At 36.9% G+C, this 17,141-nt stretch overlaps 1 protein-coding gene and 1 long non-coding RNA gene across 2 annotated transcripts; one reads left to right on the plus strand and one right to left on the minus strand.

The window, feature by feature from the left end:
• Positions 1 to 9,760: 9,760 nt before the first annotated feature.
• LOC109244511 lies at positions 9,761 to 12,886 on the plus strand. Its single transcript, XM_019411613.1, has 8 exons — positions 9,761 to 10,003; positions 10,412 to 10,433; positions 10,566 to 10,622; positions 11,558 to 11,639; positions 11,751 to 11,846; positions 11,941 to 12,065; positions 12,154 to 12,172; positions 12,322 to 12,886. The coding sequence occupies exons 1-8, from the start codon at positions 9,901 to 9,903 to the stop codon at positions 12,577 to 12,579; spliced, it is 762 nt and encodes a 253-aa protein (XP_019267158.1). The 5' UTR covers positions 9,761 to 9,900; the 3' UTR covers positions 12,580 to 12,886.
• Positions 12,887 to 14,498: 1,612 nt separating this feature from the next.
• On the minus strand, positions 14,499 to 15,985 carry LOC109244512. The gene is made up of 3 exons (XR_002070706.1): positions 15,756 to 15,985; positions 15,311 to 15,375; positions 14,499 to 14,538 (listed from the first exon to the last, which is right to left on the minus strand). It is a non-coding gene; the product is annotated as an uncharacterized LOC109244512 (long non-coding RNA).
• Between the last annotated feature and the right edge of the window lie 1,156 nt (positions 15,986 to 17,141).

A 17,141-nucleotide genomic window follows, 5' to 3' on the forward strand; every position in this document is an offset into this window, starting at 1 on the left:
CACTCAGCCGAATGAACCCCTTATCTAAGAGTTCCTGAAGCTGCTCCTTCAATTCTTTCAACTCCGCTGGTGCCATACGATATGGCGGAATAGAGATGGGCTGAGTGCCCGTCGCCAGGTCAATACCAAAATTAATATCCCTGTCCGGTGGCATGCCCGACAGGTCTGCAGGAAATACATCGGGAAAATCCCTCACGATTGGAACAGAATCAATGCTAGGAGTCTCAGCTCCAACATCCCGCACAAAGGCTAAATATGACAGACAACCCTTCCCAACCATACGTTGGGCCTTCAAGAAGGATATCACCCTACTCGGAACATAATCAGTCACGCCACGCCACTCGATCCGCGGTACACCCGGCATAGCCAACGTGACTGTCTTAGCATGACAATCTAGAATAGCATGACATGGAGATAACCAATCTATGCCCAAAATAACATCAAAGTCCACCATGCTCAATAGCAATAGATCAACTCGGGTCTCCAGACCCCCAATAATCACAACACACGACCGGTACACACGGTCCACAACTACAGTATCGCCCGCCGGGGTAGACACATGAACAGGTAAAGATAGAGACTTCCGGGGCGTACCCAAATAACGAGCAAAATATGAAGACACATATGAATAGGTGGAACCGGGATCAAATAATTCAGAGGCATCTCTGTGGCAGACTGAAACAATACCTGTGATGACAACATCTGAAGCCATGGCATCTATCCTGCCTGGCATAGCATAAAAACGAGCCTGGCCACCGCCTGATCGACCTCCACCTCTGGGGAGACCCCTGGCTGCCTGACCTCCACCCTTGGCTGGCTGGGCGGGTATGAAGCAACTGGTGCAGAAGTCTAGGGCTGATCCCTCTGCTCAGACTGACCACCACAAAGTCGAGGACACTGCCTCCTCATATGCCCAAACTCTCCGCACTCATAACAACTGCCCGGTGCTGGAGATGGGGACTGAAGGGAACCCCTCGCACCGGAGTGACTAGCAGACGCACTCGTCGCAGAAGAACCCTGAGCTGATGGGGCATGAGATGAACTCTGAGCTGGGAGGGCACTGAGTGAAGATCGGCCCTGCTGGAACCCATGATGACCACGGTCTGAAGATGCCCCATGATACTCTGGACGGGCCGAATGAGCAGGCCTGAAAGAACGACCTCTACCACGCTGGAACTGGCCCCTCGACTGAGCACCACTGAAACTGCCCGATCCTCGAGGCCTCTTGGCCTCCCTCTCCTCTCGCTCTCTACGGTGAACTGACTCGATCTCCCGAGCGATATCCACCACCTCCTCAAACATAGCACCCAATACTCTCTCTCTAGTCATCAGAATACGGAGATGGTAGTTAAGGCCATCCACAAATCTCCTAATCCTCTCACGATCAGACGGAATCATCCAAATAGCATGACGGGCCAACTGTGAAAACCTCATCTCGTACTGAGTCACGGTCATATCCCCCTGCGTCAACCACTCAAACTGCCTACGCAGCTCCTCTCTGCGGGATTGAGGTACATACTTCTCCAGGAAAGAGCGGAGAACTGCTGCCAAGAAAGGGGTGCTGCACCAACAGGCCTACGCCTCTGAAAATTCTCCCACCAAGTAAAAGCAGCCCCCGTGAACTGAAAGGTGGTAAATGTCACACCACTCGACTCAAGAATCCCTGTTGTACGGAGCATACGCTGACACCTGTCAAGAAAACCCTGGGCATCCTCGCCCTCAGCACCACTGAATGTTGGAGGCTGGAGCCTACCAAACCTCTCAAGACGACGCTGCTCATCGTCTGGAAGAGCTCGAACCACGAAGTCCTGAACTGGTGCAACCGGCTGAGCTGGAGGTACTCCCGGTGTCTGAAATCCCTGCACTACCTGCTCAGGTGTGCGAGCAGCGGGGGTCTGATTGCCTCCCCCGGCCTATGGAATAGTTGCTGATGTGGTGGCTGAAACCGCCTGAGCCAGGCCAGTGCAAACTGATAGGATCTGTGCCAAGGCCTCCTGAAGGCCCGGAATTACGATAGGCACAGCTGGTGCCTGAACAGGTGCTGCTGGAGTGTCCACAGCTGGAGCCTGATCCTGAGCTGGGGCAACTAGTGGATCAGCAGGTGCTGCCCCGGCTGCTCTGCCTCTGCCACGACTACGACCGCGTCCACGGCCTCCGGTGGCCCCAGTGGGTGGTACTGGTGGTCGTCCGCCTAGTCCGGTAGCTCGTGTCCTCACCATCTGTGAGAGAATAGAATAATAGAAGTTTAGTTCTCAGTTCAACAAAGCCGCACGACAAGAATTTCAAGAATGTGAAGTTTTCCTAAAGGTTCTGTAGCCTCTCGAGGATAAATACAGACGACTCCGTACCGATCCACGAGACTCTACTAAACCGGCTCATGACTCGCGAGACCAAGTAACCTAGGCTCTGATACCAACTTGTCACGACCCCAACCCCGGTCGTGATGGCGTCCAACACAATGCTAGGCAAGCCCGACCAAACAACATCCTTAACCCAGTTCCTTATGCAATTCATTTCCAATTAACATAGATAATTAACCCAATTCAAAATACTTTAAGCCTGAAATAAGAGTTTAACATGCAAAATATCAAATAAAACCTACTACCTAGCCCATAAAGATCCGGTGTCACAAGTCTGAGCCTCTAATACAGGTTTATCAACCTAATGCATAGCAGTCTAGAGAATACGGAATAAAAATAAAAGGAAAGGAGTGAGATATCAGGGCTGCGGACGCCATTGCAGCTACCTCGATGCTCCCGGCAATATGCTGCTCAACAGAGAAGTCCTCACTCAGCCTCGGATGCACCTGGATCTGTACGCAAGGTGCAGGGAATAATGTGAGTACTCCGACCCAGTGATTAATAAACATAAATAAAGGCCGAGAATAAGAAATCCTGAATAGGCACAATGTAATCTATAAATGCGGCAATTTTCTAAACCAAGTAGTATAAATGTCAGTAAACCAATGAAACAATTATGGGAATGCTGCAATAGATAAGTAAATAAATGACAGTCAAATAAGAAATGCAACACATAGTACGGTACTCTCTAGTACCCGCTGCGGCGTGCAGCCCACTCCATTTATTTAACGTCGACAGCGCTCACTAGGGGTGTGCAGACTCCGGGAGGGGCCCCTTACGGCCCAAGCGCAATATCTAGCCATCTCGTGGCATCAACTAGGCCCTCGGCCTCATATCAATATCAATATAATACTGTTGCGGCGCGCAGCCCGATCCCATATTCGGTCCAGAATCACATAAGCCTCTCGGGCAATAGTAAAATAATAGTTCTCAGCCCAAACATTGTTAGAAATGTCATTTAAGTTTCAAATCTGAGAAAAAGTGGCTGAGTTTGCAAAACGGTATTAAACAATAGGACTGAGTTCAAATAATATGCCCAAGTAGTGGGAAAATAGTAATAACAATCCCTGAAGGGTTCAAATAGTTGGCACGAAGCCCAATTATGACAATTAGTCCAAAATAATAAGGATATCAAATAAGCTTCAATAAATTAAGCGGTAATTTCATCAAGCGGGACGGACCAAGTCACGATCCCCAACGGTGCTCTACCCCAAGCTCGTTACCCGGCGTGCAAGTCACCTCAATATAGCACTACGATATACAAAACCGGGGTTTCAAACCCTCAGGACATCATTTACATCTATTACTCACCTCAAGCCGGCCAAACTCTAGCTCGCTATGCCCTTGCCTCTCAAATCGGCCTCCTCGCGCGTCGAATCTGATCAAAACCACAACGAATACGTCACAACATGCTAAAGGAACAATACCCAATCGAAAACAATCGAAAGATGTTAAAAATCCCGAAATTGACAAAATCCGAGTCCCGGGCCCAGTTCTCGAAACTCAAAAATTTTCACATCAACGGGTTCTTTATCTCGCCACGAGTCTATACATATCAAGAACTCTCAAATCCGAGCTCAAATGGCCCTTCAAACTCCAATTTAAAATTTCAAAAACTCAAGCCCTAGTTCTTCCCATTTTAGCCAAGTTTCCATGAATTTCAAGGTTAATTTCGCATAATAATCACGTTTTTAGTTCATAGGACTCACCTCCAATCAATCGCAGTCGAAACCCTCTTCAATTCCTCCCAAAAAGCTCTTAAAACGATCAACAATGGAGGAAAATATGACTTAGCTCGTGGAGGAAATGTTATTAAAAACTCTTCTGCCAGCTGAAACTTTACTCTATGCGAACGCGAGGGCCCACTCGCGTTCGCGATGAACAAACTTTTCCACTGGCCAATTTACCCTTCGCGAACGCGGTGTCCAACACGCGAACGCGAAGCCCTGGGTCCCTAACCTACGCGAACGCGTCACTCAACCGCGAACGCGAAGGCCTAAACCCTGGCCCTCAAATTCCTTCTACGCGTTCGCTACTCACCCTACGCGAACGCGAAGGGTTAAATCTCTGCAACATTGAACCGAAAAACCTGCAACTCCCAAGTGCCAAAATTGGTCCGTTTGACCATCCGAAACTCACCCGAGGCCCCCGGGACCTCAACCAAAAGCACCAACACATCCTAAAACATCACCCAAACTTGTTCCAATCCTCAAAACACCTCAAACAACACCAAAACCATCAATTCACATCGGATTCAAGCCTAAGTTCTTCTAAAACTTCCGAAACACGCATTTGATCAAAAACCCAACCAAAACACTTCCGAATGACCTGAAATTTTACACACACATCTCAAATCACCTAACAAAGCTGCAGCAACTCTCGGAATTCTATTCCGACCCTCGGGTCAAAATCCTACCTATCAACCGGAATTCGCCAAAATACTAACTTCGCCAATTCAAGCCTAGTTCTACACCGGACCTCCAAAATTACTTCCGATCACACTCCTAAGTCACAAATCATCCCCCGAAGCTAACCGAACCATCGGAAATCACATCCGAGCCCTCTAACACATAAGTCAACATCCGATTGACTTTTCCAAACTAAGCTTTCGTTAAAGAGACTAAGTGTCTCATTTCCTTTACAAAAATTTCTCCAAACCAACTCGATCGCACAAGATACGGATAATGAAGCATGAAGAAGCAGGAAATGGGAAAAACGGAGCGGTAACTCATGAGACGACGGGTCGGGTCGTCACACGAGTCAAACAACATATACTATGATTTCTTGAATACTTTTTATGTCTTTTTAGTGAGAAAATGAAAAATGATCCTATGTTTGATGTTGGTTTTAAATAGACCCTTAAATATATTTTTGAGTTTTAATCTTTTAAATTTATTGAAAATGAACGCCTTTGAATTTTGATCTGTCACACAATATGTGCGATTTTCTATTTCCATTGCCCCCTTTCCCGTTCCTCTTATTCAATCTCTAATGTAAAGGACAAAAAAAAAAAAAAAAAAAAAGAAGAAAGTCAATTACTCAAATGGTCACTCAACTATGCCAAATTATCCCCTAAAGTCATTTTTCTTTCGTTTGTAACAACAAAGTCACTGAACTATGCATATTGCACTCAGAAGGTCACTCAACTAGATTTTCTAAATTTTAGATTGCCAAATACCTATTTTACCCTCTAAATTATAAATATTTATCTTCTTTTTATTTTTTTTAATCTTTTTAGTATTAACAATAAACATTTAAAATTTTATTTACCCAATTCAGAATGAAAGAAAATAAAGGTTGTAAAATATATATTCTATACACGTAATATAAAAATAATTATTTAAATAAAGGTATTTTTATAATATATATTATATATTTTGAAAATTATGCTCAATTATATTATTATGTTTCTACCAACTTTTCGACGATACAAAGCTATGTCAATGGAAAGCAGGAGGACTATCTATATACAGTAAAATATACTATGTTAAGTCGTGGATGGAATATATATATATAATATAATTGATCTTAATTTTCAAGAATATATAATATATATTATAAAAATACCTTTATTTAAATAATTATTTTTATATTATATGCATGAAATATATATTTTACAACCTTTATTTTCTTTCATTCTTAATTGTGTAAATAATTTTTTGAATTTTTGTTGCTAATACTAAAATTATTATTACGAACATATTATTCTAATTAATTTTTTTTACTATGCTCATTATTTTTTTATTCCAGCATTATATATGCTTAAATACTTTTTATTTTTTTTAATTTATAAATAATATTTATTTATTCTATAGGTAAGTCCATAATGTAAATTAAAAAGGGGGAAATCATAATATTTGAAAGTTTAAAAAAAATAAAAAGAAGATAATTGTTTATAATTTAGAGGGTAAAATAGGTATTTGGCAATCCAAAATTTAGAAAATCTAGCTGCGTGACCTTCTGAGTGCAATAGGCATAGTTCAGTGGCTTTGTTGTTACAAACGAAAAAAAAGTGACTTTAGAAGATAACTTAGGATAGTTAAGTGACCATTTGAGTAATGAACTCCAAAAAAAGACCTCATTAACGCTAAGTTTTAAATTGTAGTCCACATTTTGATCACTAACTTTGCGAGACTAACCTATTCATCAAAGTAGGTTTAAATTGTAGTCCACATTTTGATCACTAACTTTGCGAGACTAACCTATTCATCAAAGTTGTAAAACTTGTATGGTTCAATTTTGCAAACTTAAGGCAGCATAAACTGGGCTTTCCTCTTCTTCTTCGTAAACTGGGCTTTCTTCTTTTTCGTAAACTGAACTTTCTTCTTCTTCTTCAGACTCACTCTCTCACCATTATTAGACTCTTTCTTTAAACCTTCTCTTCTTCCAGTCTTTACCCTCTCTTCACTTCTGGTTCCCCCCATTATTCTGTCTCTTACTAGCTAACAGCTTGTTTGGATAGTTGTTATATATCGGTTCATAATGTATTGTATTATTTTGATGAATATATCGTTTGGATAGATTGTATCATTTGTCGGTCGTTTCATGATGTCATACAACTGTAATATGAAGAATAAACTTGCAATATTACAAAGAAAAAGTAGGGTCCAAAGTAAAATTATTATATAAGAAGGCAGGGTAAAAAGATAAAATAGGATCATTTAGTAATAAGGAAGGGCAAGATGAGAGAAGAAATAAGGCAATGACGCTATCACACCAAATTGGTCGTTACATAAACTGGCTCTTTTAACAACGAATTTAACAATACGATATAATAAAATTTAAATAACAATCAATATAAATATTGTATTTGAAGTAATTGTGCGATACAATACAATGGTAATAACTATCCAAACAAGTTGTACTGTACTGTTATTGGCGAAAGCTGCATGGAGTAATAAAACATGACTTGGTTTTAGAATTTGATGAATGTGAGGTTGTTTGATGGTTAAAACACGAAAAAAAGCTACACCTTTGGACTTTATTATTGTATGTAGGGAAATTTTCATAAAGCACTATCTTTTAGTAGTAATTGGCCATCTATAGATAGCATTTGTTATATTACTATAGATACCTTTTATGTGGTTATATGTTGTATTTGATGTATTTAAGCTATTGTATTCATGAATACAGTAGTAAAAATAGGCGTGAATCAGGGAAGTCCAGCTAATCAGTTGTTGTATTCGAGTGTATTCATGGAGTGAAACATGGGATTACAGCTGGACAGATTATTGTATTCGACTGTATTCACGACGTGAAATAGGGGATTACACTGTTTTTAAAACGGAAAGTGAATCAATTAACATAATAGACTCCTAATATAACTCAACAAACTCAATTATAACACACAAAATTTGTATTTTCAATTATAACACACAAAATTTGTATTTTCAATTATAAAAAAAGATTCTCAATCGAAAAATACCCCATAAATATAGCAATCTTTAGAGAAATTATATAATACATCTGAATACATAAATTATGTTAATTAAAAAAAACTTATGAATACATTCATGGCATATAGCAAGACAGTGAATACGATGAAATACATAGAATACAGCGGGATACATTGAAATATAATGGAAAAAAAGACAGAAAATACAATAATATACATGGAATACAGCGAGATACATTGAATTACAAAAAAAGACAATGAATACAATGAAATACATGAAAATACAGCGTAATATGTTGAAATTACATTGAAATATATTAAAAGAAATGTTCTTCTTCATCGCGAAAGATAAAGTTGTGGCGTGGATGTCACGTGGAATTGCTCTGGATTGATAGAGTTGATTTGAAACTGAATCAGGGGAAGGCAAATCAGATGGACTATCAAGAGAAGTATATGTCAAGACCTCAACAAAATGTGCAGCAACCATTAGAAAATTCACTCAAATGCACGACTCACTGTATATATGTCTCGAATTTGGGCAAAAGGAAGAGTTTAGTCTTGATGAGGGCACAATACGACACTTGCAGGTGTATGTATCTGATTAAAACTGATGCAGAATGGTGCTCTAGGACTTCAACAAATTTGTAGAAAAGAATTGATTTTTCCACGACAATTCATATGCTGAAGTGTTCATATTCCACAGAATTTGCATAAGATCTAGAATTGACACATTCTGTCGACATTGGCACTAAAACAACCGTCGCAGCCGGCGAAGATAAATCCACAAATCCTCCTTCCTCATGCTTCTGCTTCACTACCCCAAAAGTCATCTGTGAAAATTGCTCCTCAAAATTTCCACCCTTTTGGTTCTCCTCAACATGAACCTTTATTGGCGGTAAATTCATAGAAGACATAGACCCAAACTGTTTGGAATCTTTCATACTTGCACATAATATCACCAATAAAGTGTTTGATTACCTTTTGAATCTTTCATACTTTGCACAAATCCGGTGGAAGGAGGAGGAGATCGGAAATTTTAATGGGACGGGGGAAGAGAATGGGATGTATCAAAATAGAGAGAGAAAGAAAATAGTGTAACTGATTAGCGTATTTAGTGGCTTAGGGCTTGGAGGTAACCAAAATTAAATATTTTGCTATAAACCTTAAAAGGTATCTATAGAATATAATTTTTTTAAATGGTATTTATTTAAAATAAATAAGGTGTTAACTTTTGCTATAGGAGGTAAAAATTCCTTGTATATAGAACACCAAAGGGAAGAGAAAAGAGAGACAAAAATATGACCATGCATGGGTTTGAAATTTTAGGCCATAGAATTTTTTGGTTAAAATATCATGGTATAGCCAGTTTTCACACTGGTCAATGAAAAATAGCCAGTGTTTATCAAGTCAATGAAAAATAGCCACTATTTTGCTGCAACAAGGACCGGTCCAGTATAATATACGGGAGTTCTGGTGCATTTGTGTACGAACTCCAACATATTATGCTGGACCGGTATACTTTGCTAACTCCTGTAAAATTTGCGGGAGACTGGAGCACCAGTGCTCCAAACTCCAGTATATTATACTGGACAATTATACTTGCTGGAACTCCCGTAAAATTTGCGGGAGTTCCAGCATAATTATGCTTGAACTCCCGTAAAATTTGCGGGAGTTCCAGCATAGTTATCCTGGAACTCCCGTAAAATTTACGGGAGTTCAAGCATACTATGCTGGAACTCCCGTAAAATTTGCGGGCGTATTTTTCCGGATTTTGAACAGTGTTTTCACTCAAATTTAAAGTGGCTAAATTTCGATGACTTTTGAAACTTGACTATTTTTCAACGACCAGTGGTAAATCTGGCTATTTTTGAATTTCTCCCAATTTTTTGTGTGTATAAGATTCATTCAATGACACACCGTGAAAATGGAGAAAATTCGACGGTTTTGTAACATTTGCTTTCATGTCAATATAAATGACACTACTTGAGAATAGAATTGATTTTGGCTCTTTGCGAAAAGACGCTTCGTCTTCATCGACGAAGGTCCAAACATTTCTTATAATAATAGTTTAAAAGGGGTTTAATTTCATATTTCATATTTATTAGTAAATCTGAGATAGTTGAGGAACAAAAGAGTGAAGAAAAAATGGCGTCATCACAAGCACTCATTGATAAGGCGAAGAATCGTGAATTTTATCAAAATTTCTGGCGCACTGATCTCTTGAACACCATTAAATCTGATCCTGGATGTATGTCTCTGTCTCATTTTATATGACACTGTTACTATTTGAAGAGTCAAACAATCTTTTCTAATGCTTTCATTAATAAAAGATATATGTGAATTTTTATTTATTTATAATAACGGTATATGTTTGAATTGATAGTGAAAATCTATGTTCCTCGGACTCTTTAATAAAATCGCTCGATGTGTGTTGGATCCACCAAAAGCTATGTATATTTAGAGGATCAGACGCAACATTTTTCGAATTGGGTCCGAGCAATATAGCTTAGAATTGAATCATTTGATCCTAGTATTTAAAGCCACATTATTCGTTTTTTGAAACAAAATGGAGTATTTTGTATATGAGAATCAAAGGTGTAAATATATGTGTTTGTTTGTGTTTCTAACCGTTTAAATTTTCATGTTTTGTTTGCAGATTGGTGTTTTGCCTTGTGGTGGTGAGTTGTGTATTTACCTCTGTTATTTTCCTCCAATGCTATTGATTTGCTACCTTGATTTGTGTTTATTTCCTTAATTTTCTTGAATTGTTGAAAGCATTAATATATTCCACCATTTTATATCAACTGCAGTTCACCATGTGCATCCTATTTGCTTCGGAAACGAGCTTTATATGGTGATATGAGAAGGTATGTAAGGCACTTTCTCTTTCTCAGTAACATATTTGATCGGTCAGTCAAAAATAATTACAGTCACTAGCCAAATATACAAAAAAATATACACTAGTTATGGCATTACGTATAAAATATGTATACTACATGTATATTATACATTAATATACAGAATATATACATTCATCGGCTATTATTTTGGAGAGAGGATACCGTTTGACCAAAAAGTGTTAAACTCTTTAGTTGAACCAATTAATAATGATAAGAAGGGTGAATCTTAGTTAAAGATAATAAATTCTAGATCGGATGCTAAACGAAGTGTGCAAAACAAAACAGGAGACGTCAATAAATATGTCTGAACTTATTAAATGCTCATAAATGCGACAACATATATGCAATGAATATAGATTAATGCTACTAGTGCAGCAAGAAGGAATTACTTCCCAAGTATTGTGAGATCCAAACGATTCCTTCTCCTTACAGCAACGTGGAATGAATGGAATAATAAAGAGTTCTAGGATCCTCGAATCTCACGAATATAGAACCAAAAAATGTAGATTCGAACAAGATAATCAATGAATGGGACAATTTCGTATATTCTCGGGTCAACTCTGTACAAGAAGTACCTTTTTAGCAGTGAAAAACCTACCTCTTTTGTTCTGTATCTCTTCCTATTTATAAGGATATTTGCCAAAACCCTTATAAAGTACAAACAAGGAATATCCTAAGGAATATTCCTTGTGTCTAGATTTAAACTTAGGCTACCGTTGCCTCCATATCACCGCTGCCCGTCTTTGGCATCAAACGTCTTAAAAGCAAACCTCAGTCGTCGTACGATGGTCGACCCCATCTTTTATCCTAATTATACTTTATCATCGATATGCCAAATTTTGACCTATACAGATACATTATGTAGATTTCCTTTCTTATTAACAAATCTCTGTTTGCGACAGGTATAAGTGTTGCGCTGGTTATATGCCTTGCAGTGGTAGATGCGGAGAAAGTCGTTGCCCTGAATTTTGCCTTGCAACTGAGGTCAGAAAATTAAATTAATTGTTTCTTCATTTTAATCAGGCACTAAAAATGCTGCATATTCGTGATTAATTAATTCTGCTGTAATACTGATCTGTTGATTTTAACTACCAGGTTTGTTGTTGCTTTGGAACATCAGTGAGCTCAACTCGGTTCCTGTTACAAGATGAACTCAACATAAAAACAACAAAATGTGATAATTGCATTATAGTAATTCCTCTAAATCTTCCTCATTTAATTAGTCCATAGTATAATTTTGAATGCAATTTGATCAATAGACATTTCTTAATTCCTTGCTACTTAGGCTTTCATGGTCGTCCTCGGATATCTTGCTTGCCTATGTAGAATTCTGGCTGTAGTTACTGGAGACGATGAAATTGAGGAGCTTGCTCATGTTTTAACATGCATGTCTGATACAGTTTACTACTCGTAAGCTCTGCACATTCATCACACTCTATTTATTTCAGTAACAACTCAAGATTAATTGTTGTGCTAAATTTGCTGCATTTGATTGCAGGGTTTGTGCATGCATGCAGGTAAGCAGGCGAAACTTAATTAATTGTGAAAGATATACAGTCAGGCCTCTCTATAACTGTATTCTTATGGAACAAACGAGGATGTTATAGAGAGGTTTGACTGTAATAGTTTTATCATTTAAGCTTACTACTGTTTGTTGAGATTGCAGACACAACACAAGATTGAATTGGACAAAAGAGATGGCAAGTTTGGTCCAATGACAGTGCCACCAGTGCAGCAGATGTCACGACTTGATCAGCCATACGCGCCCACGGTTGGATATCCTCCGTCATATGGTGCACCACCGCCTTACGGTCAACCACCACCACCGCAACAAGGTTATCCGGCTCCTGGTTACCCACCAGCCGGAGGTAATTATCCTCCTGGAGCTTATGCGCCAGCACCAGCACCAGGCAACTGGCGATAAAGTTTTTCAAGATTTAGTACTTATTTCAATCTGCTAAAGAAGCATTCACATTTTGCTTGTCCTGAGGTTGTCTATGTACATTTCCCTGCTCATGAAAAATGTGTAGTAGGCTTTTTTGTGATTAACAAAATAACATAACATTTTTGTGTATCATAGAGTTGAGTTATTTTTGGTGTTTGGATATCACATTCATTGTGGACATGTGATGTGCTAACCGAATCTGAAAATTTCATTCAGATTGTTTTTGCTAGCTGAGCTTAGGTCATGTATTTATAAATTATAATGCATAATTTTTGCTTCTATGCTGTAGTTGCAGGGTTTGTAGTAAATTAAAGTTCAAAAATTCATCATGATACAAGATGGTCATGGCTTTCCCTTTTTTTCTGGATTTTCTCAAGAGTTCGTGTTACTTCGACAAGCTAAGATACAAGTTTTTTAAGAGTTACTGAAGCTCTTGAATTCATGTTTTTGCAATTTTATAATCCAATTTTACAATGTCTACGTGATCTAAAAGAGCATACACTACTTACATTAAGATGTATGAAATGATGGAAGTCACTTTTTAGGGAAATATTTTTCCGTTATTTTATGGTTTTTGTTATAAGAAAATACTTTTAAAAAAACTCTAAACATGTTAAATTTTATGGAATTCAAGTCAATATTAGATTTGGCCAAATTGCTAGATTTAAGAAAGGAATTTTTACATTTCTATACACTATATGAAACTATATTACCCCCCTACTTAAGTTTTACTATAATTACATTTTATATACCCCAATTACCATTTACGTACATTTTAAGGGAATTAATGATAATAATTAGTGTCCTAAAATTACTCTAACTATCTTCCACTCCCCCACGTTTCTCTCTCCACATCCCACCCCCCTCCCCCATGTATCTTGCACCCACTCATGATTCCACCATTGACAACCATTAAAAAGCTTTGAAGCTTTGAATTCGAATTTGGATTTTCAAAAAACATTATTTGTTTGAATTGGATATTGTTGCAAAGAATTGAGAATTCTCTCTACGTCTCTCTCTATCTCTCAATTCCTAATTTCAGTAACGTAAAGCAAAGGAAAAGAGAGCAGCAATTCCACCATTGACAGCCATTAGAAAGCTTTGAAGCTTTAAATTCGAATTTGGATTTTCAAAAATCATTATTTGTTTGGATTGGGTGTTGTTGCAAATAATTGGGAATATGGTTTGGAGTTTATATCTCAATTTTGAGGGGTTTTGGTGAAGATTCGACTTGATTTTAGCTGAATTTCAGATTGAAACTCGAAGAAGAAGAAGAAGAAGAAGAAGAAGAAGACATGATATACATTATATTTACGAAATTGTAGAAAAATTATATTCTGTTGTTTATATATTTTTCTTTTATTTATTTAACTATTGTATGAAAGTTGAACAACGTTATATAAAAATTATATTTAAGTTGTATGATATTGTAGTTGTATATAACTGAGTAGAAATATTATATAAAATGTCACGACCCAATTTAGGATTGTGACCGGCGCTTAGGAGCAAGTGCTCCCAAGTAAGCCTCATCGATAACTTTACAGATAATCGGACAGAGTTTCCCCTGTTTTTGGACCATCCCAAAAAATTTTCTGTCTCAAATCAACAACCAAACATCCTAATATCATACCAAACAATTGACAACTTATCAATTAACCAATACAAGTCTCCACCATAACTAAACCACCAACTAACCACTAGAAATACTAATTTATCTCCAACTTTGATAAATGAGAACGATACTCAACATAAGACCATAATAACAAAATAATACTCATGACACTAAAATAATGACTATGGAGCGACTCTAAGAGTTCAATGAAAAGACCATAACAATAAATAAAATCTCTGCCCACGCGAACAAGTGCGAGGCTCACCGAGAAATATCAACCTGTGCGCTCTACTTAACGAAATCCTCGCCTGCGTCAACTGCTGTCTCTGTAAAAAAATTTAGCGGAGAATGAGTCGCTAGCTCAGTGAGTAATAACACTTAACCACAACCGTTTTTATTTGGGGACAAGTCAGAAACATGCTAGTATCTCAAAGAAAAAATACATAAAAACTGCCCTTTCAGAAACAAAAAATTATTTCAGTCTCATCACGCTTTTCTTGTAGTAAAATATAATTAACAATTCAGTAATAAGCTCGGTAACCACTGTATAATATCAGTATTCACATTTTGGGAGGTTTCAATGAATGGATCATGTAATCGGTATAACTGTGGACTTCTTCGCAAGAAGTCAAATATAACGGTAGTCCCTACTCAAGGGAAATCGGTAACGGTATGCTAGTTCTACCTTCCCACTAGCGAGGGCTATAACGGTAATCGGTAATTACAAGGTGCACCAGGTCTAACGAACCCGCCGTTAGCTACGGGATCCTTCAATGTCTACTCCCATTTATACTTGTCTCTGTAATCCGTATATACTCGTAGAAACTATTTTAAAACAATATAGGGCATTTCGGTTCTTATCAAATCATATAATTTCCTTTCGATAACAGTAAATTCAAGTAACGGTAAAACAGATCTAGTGACAACGAAAATATTTAAAACCACGGTATTCATCTCAAATAACTATTTCAGTATCATATCGAGTAAAAGACTTGTCCCACATGCAACTCAAAATAATCAGTAACATATCCATATTAAAAATCATGTGTAAATCATGCAAGTTATGAAAACACAAATTGCGGTAAGATTACTACTCACTGTACTCGTCTCGAAATACCAAATTCGTCACCTCGAGCGATCTATACGACTTTTCTTCAATCAATCTATAATCACGTCAACATTGAACTCGTGTTAATTTCCTTGTTTAGGCTAATGCTTAGTTAATTTAGAATACCCAACCCTCAATCATATTTGACTCTTAATTTGCTGAATCATATTTACCCATGCTATGAGTAATTTAAATTAGTCCAATATCTTCTTTTTTTTCAAAAAAAGAAGGCATTTATGTAGTTAAATTCCATGTTCTATTCAATTTCTTTACTCATGTGTATAAGTTAAAACTTAAATAGTATATTGTCTATAATATCTTTTTCTTTTTGTTTGATACTTAAATTTTCAATACATGATAGAATCCCATGACATTAAATCGGGATTTAAAGAATCCTAGAAACTGAAGAAGAATCAAAGAAAGGGAAAAATTGACCTTTTTGTGTAGGAATCAACAATGAAGCTTGATAATCTTTATTCCTTCTTCCTTCTTGAAATTTACTGATAAAAGCTTCTCTTTTCCCTTAAAGCATTGCTGCCCGTAAATTTCCCCTGCGTTAGAGTTCTTTTACTATCCAAAGTTTTTTTTTTTTTTTTTTTTTTTTTTTTGTTTCCTGCCATGAGCCTTCCGCCCCTTCCCTTAATCCCATTCTTTCTTTTCCTTTAGGCCAGATTTTCATCTGGTGGGCTTGGCCCCTTTTGGTTCATTCTTTTTTTTTTTTTTTTAAATTAGTTGCTAATGACCAATATATCCTTGTCTAAATTTAGGGGATATTACATAAAAATTGTAGATAAGTTGTATAATATATAATTAGTTGTATGAAATTTATTTTTACTATGTATAAATCAGATACAAAATATACAAAAGACATATTGTATAAAACTTGTATAACAATTGTAATTAAGTTGTATGATATTCTGGTCGTATTAACTGAGTAGAAATAATGTATAAAAGTTGTAGATAGGTTGTAGATTTGTTCGTTTGAATCCTAAAAATATGCTCAGCTTGTAAGCAAAAAGAATAGTACGTACTCTTTAATTTTAGATTTTGTATATACAGATTTTTCTTCTAATCCCAGATTCAATGTCAATCGTTTTGCTCAAAATTTGTCCCGTGAAGGAAAGTCTTCCAAATAATGGACCCATGTCAAAATTTTGTTAACAGTGATGGGATTGATTTTTGTTCAAGTTTAGAAATTCCCAAGTCCTTGGTATTGTAGGTGTGCTGTAAAACGATGAAAATAGATGATATTCTTCCTGTATACATTTCCTCATGTGTGATGTAGCTTTAGGATAAAAATTTCAAATTGTTATTGGAAATTTTTATCCCTGAATATATATACAATGTGATATCATGAAACCGTAAAATCCAACCATACACTAAATAAAATAATATCACATTTTATTTAGGAACTAGTTAAATTTTTTTATTATCAACAATAGATAGACCCTAAGTATAACAGACAAAATTGTAATAAAAGAAATATTTTTATTGGTATCTTATTTTAAGATATATAGAAATTATCTTTCTTAGAATCATGGTTGTTATAGTTATTTTGTGTGTGAAAAATAAACCTACACGTTCCCCGTAAATAAGAAGGAAAGAAAGTAAAAAGAAAAAGAAGTAAAACTAAGGAATAATTTTGATGTAAACTATAGAAGAAAAGACGTTGAAAATAAAATTAAGAAATAAGAATAATATCGGTCTAAAATAGTCTAGAAATTTCAACTAAAACTAACATTGGCTAACCAAGTGATATCAAATTGTATGAGCTAGTGCAAATTCACAGCTAGTGTGAATAGCTAGTCATAAGATGAACGA

This window comes from Nicotiana attenuata, unplaced genomic scaffold (genome assembly GCF_001879085.1).
Source record: "Nicotiana attenuata strain UT unplaced genomic scaffold, NIATTr2, whole genome shotgun sequence".
NCBI classification, from domain to species: domain Eukaryota; kingdom Viridiplantae; phylum Streptophyta; class Magnoliopsida; order Solanales; family Solanaceae; genus Nicotiana; species Nicotiana attenuata.